Genomic DNA, 22,610 nt, shown 5'->3' with positions numbered 1-22,610 from the left:
TGTTTTGGACCAATAGAATATCCACAATAATTACAAATATACTATCATTTAAAATTCTCAACAAATTAACATTCACAATTTATGATACTTTGGTAATCATTGTTTTAATTAATTTGTTTTATAATAATAAACCCCTTCAATCTTAATGTAGTCATAATTCTTTAATTTTTAATAATTTTTTTATAGTTTAACTCTAAAACACCAAAATAACTAGTTCTTTAATGATATTTTATATTCTTAATAATTAATATAAAATATATGAGTAATTAAAAAATAATTGTCTATCATATTTAAATGTAAATATATATTTAATTATATATATATATATATTATATATATAATAACTAAATATAATAAATAAAAGTCTATATATATATATATTTAAATATATAATAACATAATAATAAGACTTAGTATTTATTTATTTATGTAAACTTAAAATGGAAGCAGACTAGGAACTCAAAAGTCATTTATTCATTTAAGGTAAGAATTTGTGATTTCTTCCTGCTATATTCTTAAAATCAATCAACAATTTCTTCATATATATCATAATCTTAATATCAATACGATTTCTTCCTATCATAATTTTTACATCAACAAATCAACAACTTTGATACCATTTGTTAGTTATTTTCCTAGTTTTGAACTATAATTCTTAACATTTCGTTCTTGATCTATAATCCTATAGATAATATCTAACATGCATCATGAATCATAAACAATCATAAACAGAATCATAACACTCTATGTTCATAAGTTGAAATTATAAACTAAGAGAAAACATATTTTATGTCATTACAAAAGATTTTTGAGTTACCAAATGTTGGATCTTCCAATGCTAATGCTAGACCGTCTCTTTTTCTTTTCTACGATGGATGTTATGAGCCTATTAATTGGTGACAACAACCCCATTTATATTTCCTATTTATTTATTATTTTATTTATTATAAATAATAAATAAATAATCGATTTTTACACATAATAAAACTAAAACCATACCATACTAATAACCGGACGTGACTTTAACACAATAATCATAAATAAAAATAATAATTTTATTGATTGAGTTCTAAATAAAAAATAGCTCTAACACATAGCCAATAAATCTAACACTTAAAGTATTCTTAAGAGTTGTATCCATTTTGTTTCCAACCGATTAATGACTGACCTTTGAGAATGAGAAGAGAGATCAACTCCTACCCTTTGTTCAAACTTGTTTAGTTTCTTCTATAAATTATATCACCCAATTATATAAGAAGAAATCTTCATTCTCTTCAAAATTCAACAAATACAGAAGCAAAAGACTTTCATTTGGGGAGATGGTTGATATTACATTTGGGTTTGTGCTAGAAGCTAGCATGCCTGATTCTTGCTGTCAAGTGTCAAACACAATGAGTTACAAGTTACAGATAGAGGATTGTCACAACATGTTTCATGTAGTTCTTTTTACAATGTTAGGTACCCATTCATATCGATTACTTTTGAAGCTGATAGCTGAGGCTCCTGCATAAAAAATACAAGTCATGTAATTAAGCTTGTACTTAATGTGAGAAGATTGATCTATCAATAAGGGATCAACTGGTGTTTAAAATAGATCCATTATATATCTGCATATTTTTTTCATTGAACATGATATAAATGACAGTATCTTAAAACTAACCAGAAAAACACGAGTACTCAAAGTTAAATACCACCAAACACATAAATACAACAGAATTAACCATATATGAATCAACAATTAAAATATAAACCAAATTTAAACTATTTAGTACCTGAATTATTTTGTTACGAAGCAGTCTTTTGATGAGAGGAGTACTCAAGCAGCTACGTGAAGTATTGACCGATACAATCTTTTCGTTCATTTCATTAAGAAGCTCAGCATATGTTACTTTTCCTCTTTTCTGTCTCATTATGTTGGTGAAAACGTATGTTAATGCACCCGTCATCATGTCTCTTGAGAACGCCTGCAATTTCCACATAAAAAAATGCTCATTCCTAATTCCTCTTTCATATTTGTTTATCCTTATCATTTAATCAAATTACAGTTGTATCCGCAGCCAGTCTATCGTCTGCGCAAGCGCTCAAGGAAATTGCTATTCCACCATCTGTGCTTTTGTTAGCACCACAAGGAGGTTTGTTGCCAATCCAACATTTTCTTTCCAGATTCAACATGGTAAAATGAAATAAAGTAATGAACACAACATTTAACGAAATCAAACCAGAACAACAACAAACAACTCAAATATATATATTTTTTTAAAAGTTAATGCAATATAATATAGATGAGGGCAGTTTAAACCTATCTGAAATACAAAAGATTAACCATTTAAAAAAATATAAGTAAAAAGAGTGATAAGAGAAGGACTTACTTGGCTCTGTTATAAACATACTCTAGATCAATAACAGTTCCGCTATGACAAGCATCAATGATGGCATGAAGCTTGACATCGGTCTTGATTGGCTTAACAATTGCATCATTGATCTCATTATCAAAAATCATCCCAGATGTTTTGAAATCAACGGGGCAGAGAGTCTCGTTGTACCCATCAACTTCGTCATCGTCAAAATCGAGCTGTCGAACGCCATGTCCTGAGAAGTAGAAGATCAGAGAGTCCCCAGCTTTGCAGTTCTTGACTAACCATTTCAAGGCCCGTTTCATGTTCTCCTTTGTTGGGAATAGACTCGGGTCGTTCTCCTCTGCTTTTCGTCAAACGATTAACCCAACAGTTTAAACAAATTATGAATTAAGATTACAGTTTGTTTGTTTGGTTTTACCTGTGAGCACACAAATAGCATCCTTGGGAAATTTCAACTCTATGAGCAAATTCCACATGTTCTTCACATCATTAACTGTACCTTTGAGTTCATACTTATCCTTTTTATAACTTACTCCACAAAGAAGAGCCTTCCTCGATTGATGCGGTCCTGAAGTTGTTGAGTTCAATGGGTTCACGCCATTTCCAATCCACGGAAAGCTTTCTTTTTCCTTTTCCTTTTCACTTTCGCCAGTTCTTGCATTATAACTACTGTTTCCAGTACTGCTGCTCATGCGCCTCCAAAGCCTCGTCGAAAAAGAATTAGATGGTTGGATTTCCTTTTGGACAGTTAAAGTGTTATAATTTCGATTTCTTTGCAATGACCCAACAGAATACAACGCCAGACATTTGCATGGCGCGGTCGGAGGCATCTCAAGTTGGTTATGGCAGAGGTTGCATTTTCTGCTCTCCATGACTTTAAAATTTTGCGTTTGCTTTTCTTTTAGAGTATGTTTTGATTAGGACAAATGCATGATGTTTTATTTTGTATTGTCCTTCTTATAAGGTTTATGAATCATTATTTGCAAATAAACGCACCTTAAATCCTTTTTAGATTCTTTTGCCTTCATGTGAATAAATTAAACGTTAATGGCCACCAGAACATATTCTTTTTACACTTGTTGAACACAATTTGAGTTTTCTAATATGTGATTAGGAATCTGATGCTTTCTCATCCTCCATGTTCATTTTTGTTACTTTATCAGGAAGATAGTTCATTCCTTTGGCACTATTGGTTGTGCTTAGAGTTGGGATTAGTATAAATCCAAAATTATTCTTGTGGGTGGGTGACTAAGATAACCCCTTGAAATTAGAATGTTCTTAGTGAAAATCGAACTTAAAACATTTGATTATTTAGATAAGTTCAGTATTTTATATATATCGAGAGAAAAAAAAATAACCATAGAAACTCTAGTCCACAATGCGAGTTGGAAGGCAATTTGTATCAGCGTATACATACTTGTTGAACACAATTTGAGTTATATAATATATATGATTAGGAATCTGATGCTTCTTTATCCTACTTTCTATGTTCAATTTTTTACTTTCTCCATAAAGTTCATTCCTTTTTCGCTTTTTTTTTTGGGTTGTTTTTAGAATTGGGAGTTGGGAAGAGTCTAACGTTTCTTAAAATATATATCTTCCTTTTGGTTTTTGTCAACATTTAACATTTTAAACCATGTTTATTACTTGGACGTCCACCAATTTAGAATGTATTGAAAAGTGATAATAGTAAGATGTTGATATTCAAACAATTATGGAGTTTGGAGGAGTGAAATTGAATTTGACATTGAAATTTAAATTCTAATTCCACCATAATTGACATTAAATTATAATTCAATTCTTATTTTTAAAAAAGACAATATAATTGTAATTAATTCTAATTTTTATGTTTGAAAAAATATAATAAAAACAATTTTAATATATTATATATTATTAAAATATTTGTTTGACACAATCAATTAAGATAAATCAAGTGTGAAGAGTTTTGTCTAGGGTTTAATTCTTATTTTTAAAAAAAAATCGGTTCCACATGTTAACTTTCTAATTATAAAAAATATCGATTCGACATTTATTTTTTAAATTAAAAATATTATATATTTATATATACATCGTTTCAAAATGTTAACTTATTAAATTAAAAAAATTAAGAAAGATATCGGTTCGACGTTTTAACATCTTAAATTTAAAAAAAAAAATTATCGATTAAACACAATAATTGTGCTGTAAATGATAAAATAATAAGGTATTTTTGTTTAAAAAACATAAAAAAAAATATTGAAATTATAATTCCGAACTAAAAATGTGGAATTTAGAATTATAAAATTACATTTGTTTAAATTTTAATTAGAATTCTAATTCTAATTCTAATTCCAATTCATAATCTTAATTAAAATCTTAATTGGTCTACTAAACTTAGAATTACAATTAGACCCTAAATTCTAATTTCATGGTTACCAAAAAAACCCTTAAAACATAATTTATCATCTTAAGAAACAAAAATAAAGTGACCATTCTATGTGAATCACCATGTTTAAACAGTTTTAGCTTGTTAAAATGTTAAAAATTCGTTTCACCTGAATTTTTATTTTATTTTAAAGTCATAAACTAAATCGGAGATAAAATATCGAGATTCCAAAGAGTTTTGTCTCATGAAGAGTCGCCACCTAATTTTTTCCACAAAATTAGAAAAATAAATTTTAACGGATAAATAAAACGCGTTTTTCAAAAAATTCATAAAAAAGAGTTCGATATTTAGTGACATGTGAGAAAGAGCGTCGACGTTATGTTTCATTTACCCATCAAATTGAATGTCTCTATTCCACATATCTTAGCCATAATTTTAGAAATACTTTTCAAGGCTTATTTGTTGTTTACAAAACCTATCAATGCTAACAAGTCTATCTATCATATGCCTTAGCCAATCTAAGGGTAAGAGAAAATAATTCAAATTTAATGACAATTATTTTTCATGGTCACGAACTAATTTTTTGGACAAAAATAAGGCATTAATTGATGAAAAAGTTGAGAAAATCAAAGGTAAGTGCAATAATACAAAATTCGTATTTTCCTGGTCACAAAAAATCTTTTAAACATAATAAAATGAATTTTCATTTTTTCTGAATCTTTCAAATAAAGTTTTGATCAAAATAAGATATAGAAAATATCAAATAATATATCCAAACAACCCTTAAACTAAAAAAAATATTTTTTTTATTTCTTTTAAGAAATAATTTTTTACGTAATTTTTTGATTTTTTTTGGATTTTATAAAAATGATTTTAAAAATATTAATCAATAAAAAAAACAAGTAAGACCTAAACTAATAAATGTTTTTTTTCTTAGATCCGGAGAACTTACTTGAAGTTGTAAGTTGCATTCTGCTCTTATCTAAAGTAATGCTAGGCTGCTTTACACAGGTGCGCTTCGCTCGACCACATGCTGAACATGTTTTAAGCTAAATGTCGAGCGTTGGAGGGTCATTCGTTCATCGCTTGTCCTAATCCTAGTAAAGAGCTGAAGATCTGATTATACGGGTCGTTTGACGGAAATGGAAGGCTTTTCCCTATTAGAGGAGGGCCCTATGGAGTAAAGGGAAGTGCATTAATTCTTGGAAATTGATGGCGAGTGATGCGATGACGACGACGTACTCAGAAGAGAAACTGTTCATTTTTCCAAAAAACTCTACACTGGATGAGCCTTTGTCTCAATTTAACATCAGGGGAAGGTTCCCAACGCTGTGTACGGAAGAAATTGGAGCATTAGAGGGAACAATTACTGATGAGGAAGTGAGGAAAGCTGTGTTTAGCATGGGACCGTTGAAGGTGCCAGGAATGCATAGTATTAGTTTGTTTATTAGTGGGTGGCAACCCTTAGAAAAACCAAAGATAGCCTAATTGAAGGTCTTAGGAACGAGTCCCTTGAGTTTTTCCTCTACTCTTTGATTCTTTTGTCATTATTAGAAACAAGCTCAGATTTTTGGTCTACAATTTTGATTCCTCATCATATTCTAGATTACATTCTAGATTTAAGAGGAAGGTAAGACATTGGGCTAATTCAAGTCTATATCTCAGTATAACCAATTTTATGCATTACAATAGTCTTATCACTCCACCCAACATTTCTCTTGCCCTAGGAGTTGCGTAATCTAAAAATAGTCTTATCACTCCATAAGATTGATTGTTTTGACGTTGAGGTTGTGTAATCGAAAGATAGTCTTACTCCAAACATCTTTTATCTTTGGGTTTTGGGAGTTGCGTAATTTAAAGATAATCTTATTACTTCATTTAACCTTTCTCTCGTCATAGGAGTTGCGTAATCTGAAAATAGTTTTATCACTCCATAAGATCTATATATTGTTTTGGTTAGGATCGGTGTCAACTATAGAGAGGGAGTTCTTAATATAGTTAACAACTTTCAACTTTCAATTCGATGTTAATCTTGTGAGGGATTAAGATCTGTTTTTATTATTCACAAATCTTCGTAAGCTCTTGAACAGATTCAAGTGTAGAACTGCTTGCTAGATTTAAAGCATCAGGAAAACGAATACAAGGAGTGGAAAGGAAATAACACACGGAGTTTTATGGATGTTCGGAGATAAAACTCCTACGTCACCCATTCTTCTGTTCCAGAAGGTTTTTCACTAGAAGGCTCTAATAAGTATAGAACACTACATAAATCCGGACAGATACACATGACTTACCAACCGCCTGTTTCTGAACTCCTAGTTAACTCTCTATTGAACAAATCAACATCTGTTCAACTTACAATACTGAGATTTCACACAGAAAGGACAATATATTGATTATAGAATAATTACAAAGTGAGCAATTCACGCTTGAGCTTTTGAGTTAGAGAATTCGAGAACCGAGCAAGAGAGAGAGCTGAGAGAGAGAGATTCACCATTGTCCTTGAATCACCTTTTATACTGGAGACTCAAAAACGGTTGAATCTTCTTCTTTGATACGTGTCAGTTATCCGTTGAATATACGTCAGGTGTACGAGAAGGTACACAAGAACATAGAAAGGACAGTAGATTGATTACAAAATAATCACAAAGTGAGCAATTCGCGCTTGAGCTTTATAGTTAGAGAATTCGAGAACCGAGCAAGAGAGAGAGATGAGATAGAGAGAGAGAGATTTGACGTTGTCCTTGGATCACTTTTTATACTGAAGACTCATCAACGGTCGAATCTTCTTTTTTGATACGTGTCAGCTATCCGTTGGATGTACATCAGGTGTACGGGAAGGTACACAAGAACATATATTCGTTGGATTGTGGTGTACCAGATTATACTGAAAAATATTGGTTGGAACGTAATGTACGGGAAGGTACAAAACGGACTAGAGTAATATTGAGTACGTAGAACTTGAGCGATTATAGCTTGATAAGTAGACTGGGCACACAGATGATAACAGACGCTGCTTATGGGCTGAGCAGAAGAGCGGACGCTTATTCAGACGGCTGCTGAAGCAAGGCATCAACTTGCGCACTTCTTCAAACTATAAGTCCGATGAAGTCAGACGACGTCTACTCCCGCACTACTTTAGACTAACACATCTGATGTAGTTCAGACTTCGTCTGCTCCCGCACTACTTTAGACTATCCAACGAATATATGTTCTTGTGTACCTTCTCGTACACTTGGCGTACATCCAACGGATAGCTGACACGTATCAAAGAAGAATATTCAACCGTTGATGAGTCTTCAATATAAAAGGTGATCCAAGGACAACGTCAAATCTCTCTCTTTCAACTCTCTCTCGAAGCTCTCTCTCTTGCTCGGTTCTCGAATTCTCTAACTATAAAGCTCAAGCGCGAATTTCTCACTTTGTGATTATTTTGTAATCAATTTACTGTCCTTTCTATGTGAAATCTCAGTATTGTAAGTTGAACAGATGTTGTTTGTTCAATAGAGAGTTAACTAGGAGTTCAAAAATAGGCGGTTGTTAAGTCCTGTGTATCTGACAGGATTTGTGTAGTGTTCTATACTAATCAAAGTCTTCTAGTGAAAAACCTTCTGGAAATAGAAGAAGGGGTGACGTATGAGTTTTATCTCCCAACATCTATAAAACTCCGCGTGTTATTTCCTTTCCGCTCCATGCATTCGTTTTCCTGACGCTTCAAATCTAGCAAGAAATTCAGCACTTGAATCCGTTCATGAGCTTGCGAAGATTTGTGAAGAATAGAAACCGATCTTAATGTCTTATAATATTAACATCGAATTAAAAGTTGAAAGTTGTTAACTATATTCAGAACCCCCTTTAAATAGTTGACACTGATTCTAACCGTTTTCGTCTTAGGAACTACGTTATCCGAAGATACTTGACTCATACTGTTAAGATCGACTTCAACAATAGAAGGGAGGTTGAAAATTGTTGAGCTAATTTTCAATTTTAATGCGATTTTAATCCTGTTAGAGATTAAAATTCGTTTATAGTCTTTGACAAATCGTAGCAAACTATTGATTGGATTCAAGTGCGGAAAGTACTTGCAAGATTTGCAACGACAGATAAATGACTGTAAGATGTAGTAAGGAAATAACACAAGGTTTTATGAATGTTCGGAGATAAAACTCCTACGTCACCCTTTCTTCTGTTTCCAGAAGGATTCTACTAGAAGTCTTTGATTTGTATATTGTCTACACAAATCCAGTCAGAACACATGACTTAACATTTGTCTGTTCTGAACTCTTAGCTATCACTTTGTTGAACAGACAACGTTCTGTTCAACTTATAATGCTAAAAATACACTCAGGTAGAACAGTAAATTATTTTCTCAACTTAACTTAGAGATTCTCAGAATAAACTATAGAGAGAGTAAATCAAAGAGCTAAGCAATTCGGAAGTCATGCAATCAAAAAGAAATGATCAAGGGATTCACCATTGTACCATACTGCTCTTTTATATTGAAGTCGTAGCAACGGTCGAATCTGATTGATAGATACATGTCAGCTTTTTAATGGTTGTACGCCAGGTGTACGGGATAGTACGCATTGGAATATATTCATTGGATCGTGGCATACGGGATAGTAGTGCGCGGAATATTCAATGCGTACGAGAATATTCGCACTTCTTCATACTGCTGCTGAAGCAAGACGTCTGTTCGCGCTTCTTTAGACTGCTGCTGAAGTAAGGCGTCTACTCGCGCTTCTTGAGTTGTACCTGCGCATTAAACATTTGCACAACTTAGTTTTATTCACTTATGCATTCATCATAAAAACAATGTCGTATTGATTAAACTTAGTTTTATTGTTCTAAATTCATTCTAATCAATTAAAACATTTTTCTTATTTCAACTTAATTAATTATTTATCTTTTAATTAATTTTCTCTTTTTCTTTATTTAACTTAATCTAACAATTTCCCCATTTTTGATGATGTTAAAACTAAGTTAAGAGGATGGAATTCAAAGGTAAATAAGATATTTACATAAATATAACATGTTCAAGTTAAAGAAAAATATCCCCTCTTTTAGTCGAAGAGAAGTCTTTCCTAGCCTCCTCCTCTTCCTCCCCAACCTGGCTTCCTTCCAGTTCGACTACCCCGACCGCTACCTTCCCTTCCCCCTCGACTACTTCTTTCTCCCTTTTTAAAAACATCATCATCATCTTCAATGTGTTTTGTTAGTGCACCAACATCTTCAATTCGTTCACCTGCTGCATTCATGAGGTGGTTGGATATTTCGACAAGTTGAAAGCCAAAAGTATATATTTTTGTAGTGAGATCTCCGTGGTGGTCGAAGGAGGTTTTGAGCAGAATAGACTTCAGCCTGGTCATCAAATCCCTGATGATGGACACTTCAACAGAAATCCTTGATATTCCTTTAAGGGAATTTTCCTACGCCGAGGCTACATCGGTTGTTGCCTTCGAGTTCGAAGCAGACTACTCCTTCAGAGACTCCAACTCACTAAAGATTTTTGTGATGCTCTGTTGCATAGGCGCAAGAGCATCGATGATGAAGTTGCATAGATCTACCGTTCCCCGAGAGGACTCCTAAGGCAAAAGGGAGTCGAAGATTCAAGATGGGAACCAGCTTGGAGGATGTGAAGAGGGGAGGCTCGAGTACTTATCTGAATCACAGACGACTCTAGATTTCTCTTGGAAGATGAGGCTCGAAGCACTTTGATCGTTGCTCGAGTCTCGTCGTCTACTCCCTGAATCTCTTCACACAGATCCTTGAGAAATCCCATCACTTCTTCAGAGTGAATGTATTTAGTCGGGAGGGATTGTTGCTTCGATGATGAAGGGGTTGGATTTTTGGATTTGAGGGAGGATTTCCTCTCTTCAGACGCTTGCTACTCCTTGTCTGAAGAAATTTGCACAGCGACCTGAGAAAGCTGCTTCTCATACGCAGATGATGACTGATGACTAGAAGATGCTTTCTTGGAAGTAGGGGCAGAAAGCTACTCAGCAACTACAGATGGCTCATTCTTTGAAGTAGAAGATTTCTGCTCAGGAGTAGGGGAGGGCTCCTTTTTTATGAGCAGGGAAGAAAGATTGAGACAGCTCCTTAGTAGTAGAGGAAAATTGTTGTTGCTCAACAGCTTGAAGAGGCGCCTGTTCTTCAACCAACGACTGCAGCAGGAATAAACAGCTTCTTCTTAGCAGGGAGAGGCTACTTATTAGTAGTAGGAGACTGTATATTTTCAATAAACTACTCTTCGGCATCTGAGTTGTTCAGCGCAACCAATGATATCTCCTTTTGTAGCTCAACAATCTTGGAGGATTTTGTTCCATGAATGAAAGACAAAGCGGTTGAACTATAGGAATCCAAGATTAGTTGCAGACGGTTGTTTACCCTGCCATCCACCCAAGTTGTTCTCTCCAAATGGTCATAGTTTTCCTTCCTTTGGCGAAGGATCAGGAGCAAGGCACCCCCTCTAGCTATTGCTGCAACAAGCTCTTTCCTCTTGAGAGCCTCGTGAATGTCGTTGGTGCAAGCCCAAGCTAGGACAGTTTTCTCCAGATTGAACAATTCCTTGCACTAATCAATCAGATTGTCACCTTGGATAACCTGATCGAATATTTTGTGGAGTCTTATGCTGCTCCATTTATCAAAGAATTCAATCCTCTCTGAAGTAGTTGTATCAACCTCTTCTAGGATGAGGTCGATTGATTGCTTCACAAACGAAAGAGGCTCGAGAACATGATCCATTGGGTCTTTACACTTTCCTTCAACTTCGATAGGCTGAGCAACAGGGACATGTTTCCTGAATATGATTATCTTTGCATCTTGAATCTGTCTTTTAATAGCTATTGGAGAGGCGCTTAAAATAACATCTACTGCATTTGGAGTTGCAACTTTAGGTTGATCTACAGCAGGGGTAGAATCCGGCTTAGCAGGGGTAGCATCTAGCTCTGTGGCAAGTGTAATCGTTGTGTGAATAGCTACAGTTTCAGCACCCTGACCAACATCCTCAACAACTGCTAGTGCTACAGGGGTGACATCAATGTCCCCCGCAGGTTTTTCATCAACGATACCAGCTGACATAGAAGTTGGTGATTCAATCAGTTCCTCAATAGTGACTGCAGCAGGCACTACAGCCCAAGAAACATCAGAGGAAACCTTGGAAGGTTCCTATACAACAAGGGTTTCATCACCCTGAAGAGTATTCAGAACGATTGCACGTGTATCGACTATTCCCATGGTAGGGACTTCGGTAGGCACAACGGCCTGAGCAGATTGTGAGGCTACCAAAGGAGGCACCTCTACAGCAGGAGTTTCCTTTAGTCTGGACTTCTTCACATTGGAGGCAACCTCAGCGGTTTCTCCGATAGAATCACACTTCTGACTGTTGGAACTCGCAACTGACTCTTCCACCCTCAACTTCCTCCTCTTTGTTGGGATTGGACGACGAGAGGCGGTTGGGCGCTTGGACAAAGTGGTTGACTAACCACTCGACTATTAGACGGATGAATCGCAAATGGTTTTGGACTCCTTAATCGCTTTCATCCTGAGAATATATTTACCAATAGTGTTGTTGGTCATAACCCTACTGGTATTAATGTTAGCATTGTTGCCCAGGTTCGGCTGCATGTGCTCAAGAAGTCTGATTAGTTGGACAAAGAAGTCCACATGCTGCTTCTTTGGCATCATCACCATAATTGTCAAGGTTGAGAAAAGAACGGACGACCAGTTGATGACCATTCCCTTGTTTATGGCCACCATGATTTCAAACCTTTCATGGGTGTAGGCATCGAAAGGTCATACCCTCGCTTGGAGTGATTTGGAGACGATGTCATTTAAGAGGCAAAACTCTGATTTCAGAAACTTTTTCTTCTTGTGAGTCTCAACGGGAATAGAGACATCTGAAAAGACGGTTTGCATTTCCGAGATATCCTCGGCTGGAATCTGGTCGAAAGTGGAAAGCCCTTTCATTGAAATCTCAAAACGTTGTGCAAGCAATTCTTTATAGATGGAAACCTCAAAACCCTTCATCGTTGCATGAACGGTGTCTCCAACCAACTTAGCAGTCAAAAAGAACTCACGAACCTCTGGTTCGTGAACTGTGAATGAACCCCCAAGAAACTTCCTCAGACCGGAAGCTTCTAGGATTTTGAACATGGCGATCATCGCCGATAACCCTGAAGCATAGAAAGAATCAAAATCTACCTGCATTTTATTTTGAGCAAATGAAGTCATCTTAGAAGTTAGGGTTTAGATGAAGAAGAAGACGACCGACTTTTTAGAGAGAAGGCAGAGAGTTTTAGGGTTTTAGAAATCACAAAAGAGGATAATGAAACGTCTTAGGCATGCAGAACACCTTTTATATAATCTAACCAACACGTGTCTTAAAAATTAAATATAAGACATCATTAAATAAATATGTGTGTGGTAATAAACCATTAGGCGTGTATGTCACATTTTACATCACATGACAGACACACGTCTTCATGTTATTTTAAAATAAATATAGGGAAATATTTATTTTAAAATGTGACCGTTCATTGTCTGAAGAAGGAATTAAAAACGACAACGTATTGATAAGATTAAGATAGATGTCCCACTCGGCTTAAGACGAGTCGTCTTATATGCACTTAGACAACCGACTAATTGTGTTGTCTGTATGCCTTGCATTTAAGCTTAGTGAGACGTCTGTTCTAAGGCGTTTGCTGACTCACAACAACAACTGTGTCAGCAACCGTCTGCCTAACAGATTAGTATCCGACTATACTGAAACTAAAAGATGCTTAGGCACAGCCCGTCTGATGTACAATGTCATTAAACGACTATTCTTTCAACACGATTTGAGACATCCGTCTTAACACGTCTAACTTATCATCTTATCAACAAATCCCCCCTAAATTTATGCATACTAAATTAAATTAATTTAAATCTAAAAGACCAAAAATATTTCTAAAGTAAGAAAACTTAGTCACGGGGAGTGGTTTCGTGAAAATGTTGGCCACTTGTTGATCTGTTGAAAATATTCCATCCGAATATGCTTCTGCGATACTAAAGATAGGAGACTCGTCTTCCTAGATGTCAAAGTCTCTCAGCTGCTGTTGAACCCACATCAACTAACCACAACAGCTTCCTACGGCAAGATATTTTATTTCTACTATAGACGTGGCGATAGACGTCTACTTCTTGTTAAACAAAGAGATTAGACGATCACCAAGGAACTGACACGTTCCACTAGTGCTTTTTTGATCAATCTTTCAACCCACATAGTTTGCAACAGAGTAACTAATTAAATTGACTTCAAATTTTCGAACTTGAAGACCAAGGAAGAACGTCAGCTCACCCATCATGTTCATCTCAAACTTATCCTGTATCAGCTTAGAAAACTTTTCAAATAGTTTGGGGTTAGTTAACCCAAATATGATATCATCAACATAAATTTGAACAAGTAATATATGTGAATCTTTATCTTCTATGCCAATAATAAAATCATGTTCAAACAAGAATTTAGTCAAAGTATCATACCAAGCTCTAGGAGCTTTCTTAAGACCATACAAGGCTTTATCTAATTTGAAAACATGATTAAGTAGAGAATGATTTTGAAATCCAGGAGGATGTTCAACATAAACATCTGTTGAATTGTGTTTAAATCATGAACCCACTTAATTTTGATAAATTAGCTTAAATAATCAAAAAATGAGAAATTGTTAGATTAAGGTCTTAATTGATTTAGGACAATTAACATACTTGATTTTGATGATTGATGAAATAGTTTTGATAATGAATGGATAAAACTAAGTTTATATATATAATTGTTAATCATATCAATTATATAAATATATAAAAAGATATTAACATCTTAAGTGGTGTAGTGGGTAAGTGTTCATTCTATATAATAAAGATTGTGGATTTGAATCTCACCCTATGAAAATTTATAATAATTGGAGTTTTATTATTTCAGGTACAGCTCATAAGACGTATGTCTTCAGACGAAGTCTAAAGCTGGACGTCGTCTAACTACATCAGACGGAGTCTGAAGTAGTGCATGAGCAGACGTCGTCTAAGTACATCAGACGTGGTCTAAAGTAGTGCGCGAGCAGACGTGGACTAAAGAAATGCACTAGTAGCCGTCTGATGCTTTGCTTCAGCAGTCGTTTGAAGAAGCATCCGACTATCTATTTAGCTCATCAGTTGTGTTCGTTATTAGTAGTCTGATAAGTCAGCTCAAACAACAAATGAAAGTCTAATAAGTCAGCTCAAACAACAAATGAACAACTGTCACGTACGTTGTTATTCAAATTACCCGCACTGTACTATTCTAGTACAACACGATCTTAGAGAATATTCCACGCACCATCATTTCGGTACGCCCACGATCCCAACGAATATATCTCTGATGTACTATCTCGTACTATTGGCATCCTTCCAACGGTTAGCTGACACGTGTTCAAAAGGAAGATTCGACATTTGCTGAGTCTTCAATATAAATATAGCAGCAAAGAACAACAGTGGACATGCTGATTTTCGTTCTCTTAACTCTGGATTCTTTCTCTCTCAAGTCGATCAAGTTTATCAAGTCAATTATATTTTGTTAGGATCGGGGACGCCCTTGGAGGACCGGAGTGTTTCCGGTTTCAGGAAGGGTGGCCGCTTACAACACACACAACACTTTGGTGATAGTCCGGTTAGAGACTATAACCGTTCTCAGCACTACACAAACTGTCACAGACTCTTGAACCGAGTTCAAGGGCGGAAATGTCTGTTTCAGCCTGAAGCAACGTATGCGACTTAGATGATGTTTTAGAAGGAGTTTGTTTTAGAGATATGAGTGGACCGGTTTACGGAGTAAGGAGTAGAATTGACTTTGGTTAGGTTAGGTGAATAAGCAATAAAATGAAGGAAATAACACGAGACAAGATTTTTTATGGATGTTCGGAGCAAACCCTCCTACGTCACCCCTTCTTCTCAGGTTATGAGAAGGATCTCCACTAACTTTCAACGTTACAACAATTACAATGCCGATCGAGCCCAACTCGCTATTCGTCGGTTACACCAACTCACTCTTGATGTAATACACAACACAGTACAAACACACACAGACAAAGCTTCCGGTTAGTAACACACCGGTTTTTGGATCGTAAGATTTTATCTCTCTAAGATCTTTGTAACTTATCACTTTTCTCAGATGGATGTGATTCGCATTTAATGAGGACGCTTCATATTCCTTTTATAGTAGATGAGATCCCAACGGTCACATTCTTCTCTCACCGTGGGATTGGTTGATCAGCATCACGCCGGTGCAGGAAGGTTACTTGCAAGTTTCACCTTCCTCAACACTTGGCAAGCATGCAAGGATTCCTCAGGAAATGTGACGTTGCCGGTTTGCAGATTCGGACACGTGTCAGGCATGCACCTTCCGGTTGTCAACATCGGATCAGTAAATCATCATTGATTTCCTTGCATGCTTCCGATCGGACCTGATCTTCTTTTATTCCTTCTAGACACGTCTATTTCGTCACACTACGTCACTTCTGTAGATTGTAGTTTCCGGTTTTGTCTCTTACATAATATAGTCCGGCTGGAAAGTGAACTTTGTTTTTGCTGGCCGGTCACTTGAGATAGTAAAAACCGGTTCCTCTGATCTTGACTTGATCACTTGGAACTGATTTTCTTTGAAGTATTTCAGCAACCGGTTTATGAGGCTCCCGCCGGTTTACACGATTTGGTCTGCTCCTGCACATGAAAGTTAACAATTGTTTAGTTTTTCTAGCCGGTTCCAAAAATTAACTTTACTTAATTTTTCTTATCAATTTTTCCCTTTTTGATTATTTAGAATAAATATTCAAAACTTGTAATGTATGGCCGGTTTGAAAATTAACTTACTTAATTTTTCTTATCATATTTTCTCTCACTTATTTGCACAAGTATATTCTATTGAGAGAACCCAATATTATTTATAATTTTTTGTAATTACTTTGTGTGGGTAAGTTGAATAGAGAGTGTTTTGTTCAACATTGTGTGTGCTAGGAGTTCAGAGTAGGCGGTTAATTAAGTCCTAAGTTTCTGACTGAGTTTGTGTAGGCGTTATACAAATCAAATCCTTCTAGTGAAATTCTTTCTATTGAGGAAGAAGGGGTGACGTAGGAGTTTTATCTCCGAACATTCATAAAACTCCGTATGTTATTTTTTTATTTCACTCTTATCTCTCGCATATGCCGCTTCAAATCTAGAAAGCACATTCCGCACTTGAATTCGTTCAAGAGCTTGCGACGATTTGTGAAGAATAGAAATAGATTTTAATCCCTCACAGGATTAATATCGAATCAAAAGTGTTAAGTTGTTAACTATATTCAGAACTCCCTCTCTATAGTCGACACCGATCATAACAAGTGGTATTAGAGCCAAGTTTTCTATTCTCAAGCTTCATCAAATTCTTTTATCATGTCTATCCTTAATAAGATCCTAATGTTCTCGAAGGATTACTAGAAGCTAAGAAAGCAAGATCATTTGGCTGCCTTAGATGATGACATGTGGTATGTCATCATCAATGGCCCAATGAAGATAATGAAGGCTAGCTCCACTACTAACCCCGATGGCCCTCATATGATGAAGGAGAAACCGAGGTCTAATTGGACCATTCAATAGAAGAGGAAGAACAACCTCGACAATATGGAAAAAAATATTCTATACAAGACATTGAACGATAACATGTTCAGCAAGATTATCACATGCACCTCTACCAAAGAAATTTTGGATAAGTTGATTCAACTCTATGAATGCAACGACCAAACAAAGAAGAACAAGTTGATGGCTTCCACACAAAAGTTTGACAGCGAATCAGAGTATAGCTCATCCTCAAGCGACGATGATGAAGATATTGTCATATGTTTCATAGCAGATGGCATCAAGGTATTCGACTTTACCTCTGAGAAATTCACTAGAGAAGACTTGGTTACTACACTCAATGACATGGTCATTGAGTACAAGAATCTGTCAGATCTATTGAATGAAACGATTTCGAAAACCCAAAGTAACAACCCCACTCTTTCAACTAAGAACAACGACACAAATGTTTTGGAAGAGAAAATAAATGAGTTAACATCCAAGCATGATAAGCTCAAGGGAACAGTTCATAGCTTATCTCTTGATAATCAAAGATTAAGCTATGTGATCAGCTCATGGACGAGGTTCGGAAGTGCCCTCAAGAAAATACTTGAGCAACAACGTCCAACCGGATGCAAATTCAGTTTGAGATTTGTTGAAGGCAATCCAAACAACCCATGCAAACAATTAAACCCAACAAAAGGCTAACTTCAATCTATAAGTTTTGTCAAGGGTAACTTAACTGACAGTACAACTGATCAAAACTGTGAGAATTTTGGAATTAAAAAGGAAATGAGATATGTTCAGCCTACTAATTAGACGTCAAGTTGACTGAAACCTAGAAATAGGACAAACAACCCATCTGGTCAGAACATACATGACAGAAGGAACTCCATCAAGTTTAACACACACACATAGATTGGAAGATCCATAAGAATAATTCGAGTATGGATCCCTAAGGGACTAATCCATCGTGGACCTAAAGAAAATTGGGTACCAAAGGTGTCAATATTTACAAGTGCATGTAAATCAAGACAGCAACTTGGAAGAGTCAAATGGCATTTGGACAGTCGGTTGCTGACGGACATAGCATATGACAAGCAACAGGTTGAAGTGGCTGATATCTTCACAAAGCCACATCTCGAGTCTATTTTTTTTTAAATTAGAAATATTTTAGGATTATTAGATTACGATAATGCCTAAACTAATTAAATGATGAACACACCTGGTTTTGATAATTTAGTTTAAATAATCAAAAAATGAGAAATTGTTGAATTGTGATTAAGTGATGAACTCCCTAGTTTGATAATTTAGTTTAGATAATCAAAAAGGGAGAAATTGTTGAATATTGATTAAGTTATGAACTCACCATATTTTGATAATTTAGTTTAAATAATTAAAAAGGGAGAAATTGTTGAATTGTGTTTAAATCATGAACCCATTTAGTTTTATAAATTAGCTTAAATAATTAAAAAGGGAGAAATTGTTAGATTAAGGTCTTAATTGATTTAGGACAATTAACATACTTGATTTTGATGATTGATGAAATGGTTTTGATAATGAATGGATAAAACTAAGTTTATATATATATATATATATATAATTTTTAGTCATATCAATTATATAAATATATAAAAGATATTAACATCTTAAGTGATGTAGTGCGAGCAGACGTCGTCTAATTACATCATCTGAAGTAATGCGCGAGCAGACATCATCTAGTTACATCAGACGTCGTTTAATTACATCAGACGTGGTATGAAGTGACGTCGTCTAATTACATCATATGTGGTCTAATGAAGTGCTCTAGCAGACGCCTTACTTCATCAGACATCTAAAGAAGCGTGTGCTGCCTTGCTTTAACAGTCGTCTGAAGAAGCTTCTGATGCCTTGCTTTAGTAGTCGTCCGAAGAAGCATCTGACTATCTATTCATCTCATCAGAAGTGTTCGTTATCAGAGTAATCTAACAAGTCAGTTCAAACAACAAATGAACAACTGCCACGTACGTCGTTATTCAAATTGCCTGCACTATACTATTCTAGTACAACATGATATTAGAGAATATTCCGCGCATTATCAATCCGGTACGCCCACGATCCCAAAGAATATATCTATGTTGTACTATTGGCGTCCTTCCAATGGTTAGCTGACACGTGTCTAAAAGGAAGATTTGACCGTTATTGAGTCTTCAATATAAATAGAGCAGCAAAGGACAACAACGAACATGCTGATTTTTGTTCTCTCGACTCTAGATTCTTGCTCTCTCAAGTTGATCAAGTTTATCAAGTCAATCAGATTTTCTCTCACTTACTTTGTACATGTATATGTTATTGAGAGAATCCAGTATCATTTATAAATTGTTGTAATTACCTTGTGTGGGTAAGTTGAACGGAGGGTGTTTTATTCAATAGTGTGTATGCTAGGAGTTCAGAACAGGCGGTCAATTAAGTCCTGAATTTCTGAATGGGTTTTGTATGCGCTATACAAATTAAAGCCTTTTAGTGAAACCCTTTTTCTTGAGGAAGAAGGGGTGACGTCGGAGTTTTATCTCCGAACATCCATAAAACTCCCTGTGTTATTTACATATTGCACTCTTATCTCTCGCATCTATCGTTTCAAATCTAGAAAGAACATTCTGTATTTGAATCCGTTCAAGAGCTTTTGACGATTTGTGAAGAATAGAAACAGATCTTAATTCCTCACAGGATTAATATCGAATCGAAAGTGTTAAGTTGTTAACTATATTCAGAACCCCCACTCTATAGTCGACACTAATCCTAACAACATCCTCATTAAATAGATCGTTAAGAAAAACGCTTTTAACATCCATTTAATATATTTTAGAGTTTTTAAAATTTGCATAACCTTGAAACATTCTAATAGCTTCAAATCTAGCTACAGATGCAAATAACTCCTCAAAGTCAATTCCTTCTTTCTGCCTATAACCTTGAGCTACTAGTCTAGCTTTGTTTATCACAACTAAGCCATCTTCATTTAGTTTATTTCTAAAAACCCATCTAGTTTTAATCACAGATTAATCATATGGTCTTAGAATTAAATTTCAAACTTTATTTCTTTCAAATTGATTTAATTATTCTTATATTGCATTGATCCAATCTGGATCAAGTAATGCTTCATCAGTTTTCTTAGGCTCAATTTGAGAAATAAAAGCAGAGTTTGCAAATTCATCCATTAGTTGATTTCTAGGTCTAAGAGGTGCATTTGGTACCTATTATTAGTTTAAGTGGGTGGTTTTTGTTCCATCTGAAGTTCGGTCCTAGAGGGTCAGTCGTCTAGTCAGTTGTATCAGCAACATCCAGACTATCAGCAGTCTGCTGACTCTCAGTCTGGGTGTTTGGTTGAGCATCAACCGGTTCAGCTGTATGATCAAACGAGCTGTTTATGTTGACCTGAACTTCATCATCGCTATCAGATTGAAGGTTAGTTACTTCCAACTTATTAGAAAATTCAATGATTTTGTTAGAATTATTTTCAACAGATTCATCAAAAACAATATGGGTAGATTCTTCAACAGTTAGAGTTTGTTTTTTTAAAACTCTATAAGCTTTTTTAACTGAAGAATAGCCTAACATTATGTCAGTATCTGCTTTAGCATCAAAAGCAGTCAAATGATTTTTCCATTGTTATGAATAAAACACTTACATCCAAATATATTAAAATATGAAATTTTAGGAACTTTACCACAAAAGATTTCGTAAGGTGTTTTATTGAAATATTTATTACTCATTGATCTGTTTTGAGTATAGCATATTGTGTTAATGACTTTTGGACAAAGTTTTTGAGAAACACCAGAATCAACTAGTATTGACCTAGCTATTTCCTTCAGTGTTCTGTTCCTCCTTTCAACAATGCCATTTTGTTGTGGAGTTCTACCACTAGACAACTCGTGTCTAATACTAGATTCTTCAAGGAAAGAAGACAGACTTCTGTTTGTAAATTTAGTTCCTCTGTCACTTCTAATCTTTATGACACTTAAAGATTTTTCATTTTGTAGTCATCTAAGAATTTTAATCAAATTTTCAGCAGTTTGAACCTTAAATACCAAAAATATTACCCAAGTAAATCAAGAATAATCATTAATTATGACAAAGGTATATCACATTCCCCCTAAACTAGTTACTAGAAATGGACCAAACAGATCCATGTGCAATAATTCTAGACACATGTCGGATTGAATATTCCCTTTGTTATTAAAAGTTGATCTGATCTGTTTGCCCATCTGACAAGTAGGACAGACCTTATCTTTAGAAAATATCAGTTTAGGTATTCTAGTTACTAAATCTTTTGAACAGATGTTGTTAATAGTTATAAAGTTAAGATGATTTAATCTTTTACACCATATCTAGTTTTGATCATTCTTAGTTATCATGCAAACAGGATTAGACATCTTATTCTTCTAGTTCATCTTATATGAATTTCCTAAACTACTTCCTATCACTAGGGTGATTCTCTACTAATCCTTAACAAGGCAAGCATGTTTTTAAAAATCTATTATATATCCGTTATCATACATCTGACTAATATTAATCAAGTTATAATATAGATTTTCTATCAATAGCACGTTATTAATAGTAAGGTTACCATAGATAATCTTACCCTTACCCACGTTTTTACCTTTACTGTTATTACCGAAAGTGATCTTTGGTCCTGTGCACTTTATTATTTCAGTCAGCAGCTGACTGTTGCATATCATGTGTCTAGAGCAGTCACTGTCCAGATACCAGACAGATTCTTCCAGGCAGTTGTCTTAAATTACCAACACATTTACATATTTACAGCTTTGGTACCCATATTCACTTAAGTCTGTGGTTAATCAGTCCCTTAGGGATCCATATTTGATTTATTTTTATGGATCTCCCACTTTGTGTGGTTAATAAAGCAAATGATTTATATTTGGCAAACGTCTTCCTGCCTACTGTTGATCCTTTGACTTTAGGAGATGAGTTTTGAAGAGAACTTCTTGACTTTCTGTCAAGTTTTTGTTTACCAGACCAACTGGCTGTCCGCTTCTTGGGCTTAAGCAAGCTTGATTTTTGGTGAGTTGGCTTAACATACTTAAGTTCATCTTTTAAAGTCAAGTTATCATAGTTGTGATTAGTTCCACTATCAGTTAAATTTCCTTTGACAAAGCTTATGGGTTTAAGCTTGCCTTTTACTAGGTTCACCTTTTTGTTGGACTCATCTGGGTTTCCATTAACAAATCCTAAACCGTATTTGTATCCGGAAGGACTTTTCTGATTAGTCAGTTGTTTAACGGCGTCTCCAG

General features: G+C 35.1%; 1 protein-coding gene across 1 annotated transcript; it reads right to left on the bottom strand.

Moving 5' to 3' along the window:
* Window positions 1–1,250: 1,250 nt before the first annotated feature.
* LOC124939874 (metacaspase-1-like) lies at window positions 1,251–3,298 on the bottom strand. Its single transcript, XM_047480329.1, has 5 exons — window positions 2,776–3,298; window positions 2,370–2,697; window positions 2,044–2,155; window positions 1,773–1,964; window positions 1,251–1,503 (listed from the first exon to the last, which is right to left on the bottom strand). The coding sequence occupies exons 1-5, from the start codon at window positions 3,227–3,229 to the stop codon at window positions 1,447–1,449; spliced, it is 1,143 nt and encodes a 380-aa protein (XP_047336285.1). The 5' UTR covers window positions 3,230–3,298; the 3' UTR covers window positions 1,251–1,446.
* Between the last annotated feature and the right edge of the window lie 19,312 nt (window positions 3,299–22,610).

This window comes from Impatiens glandulifera, chromosome 5 (assembly GCF_907164915.1).
Source record: "Impatiens glandulifera chromosome 5, dImpGla2.1, whole genome shotgun sequence".
NCBI classification, from domain to species: Eukaryota; Viridiplantae; Streptophyta; class Magnoliopsida; order Ericales; family Balsaminaceae; genus Impatiens; species Impatiens glandulifera.
Note: the sequence above shows the minus strand (reverse complement) of the source record. Positions and strands in the feature narration are given on the sequence as shown.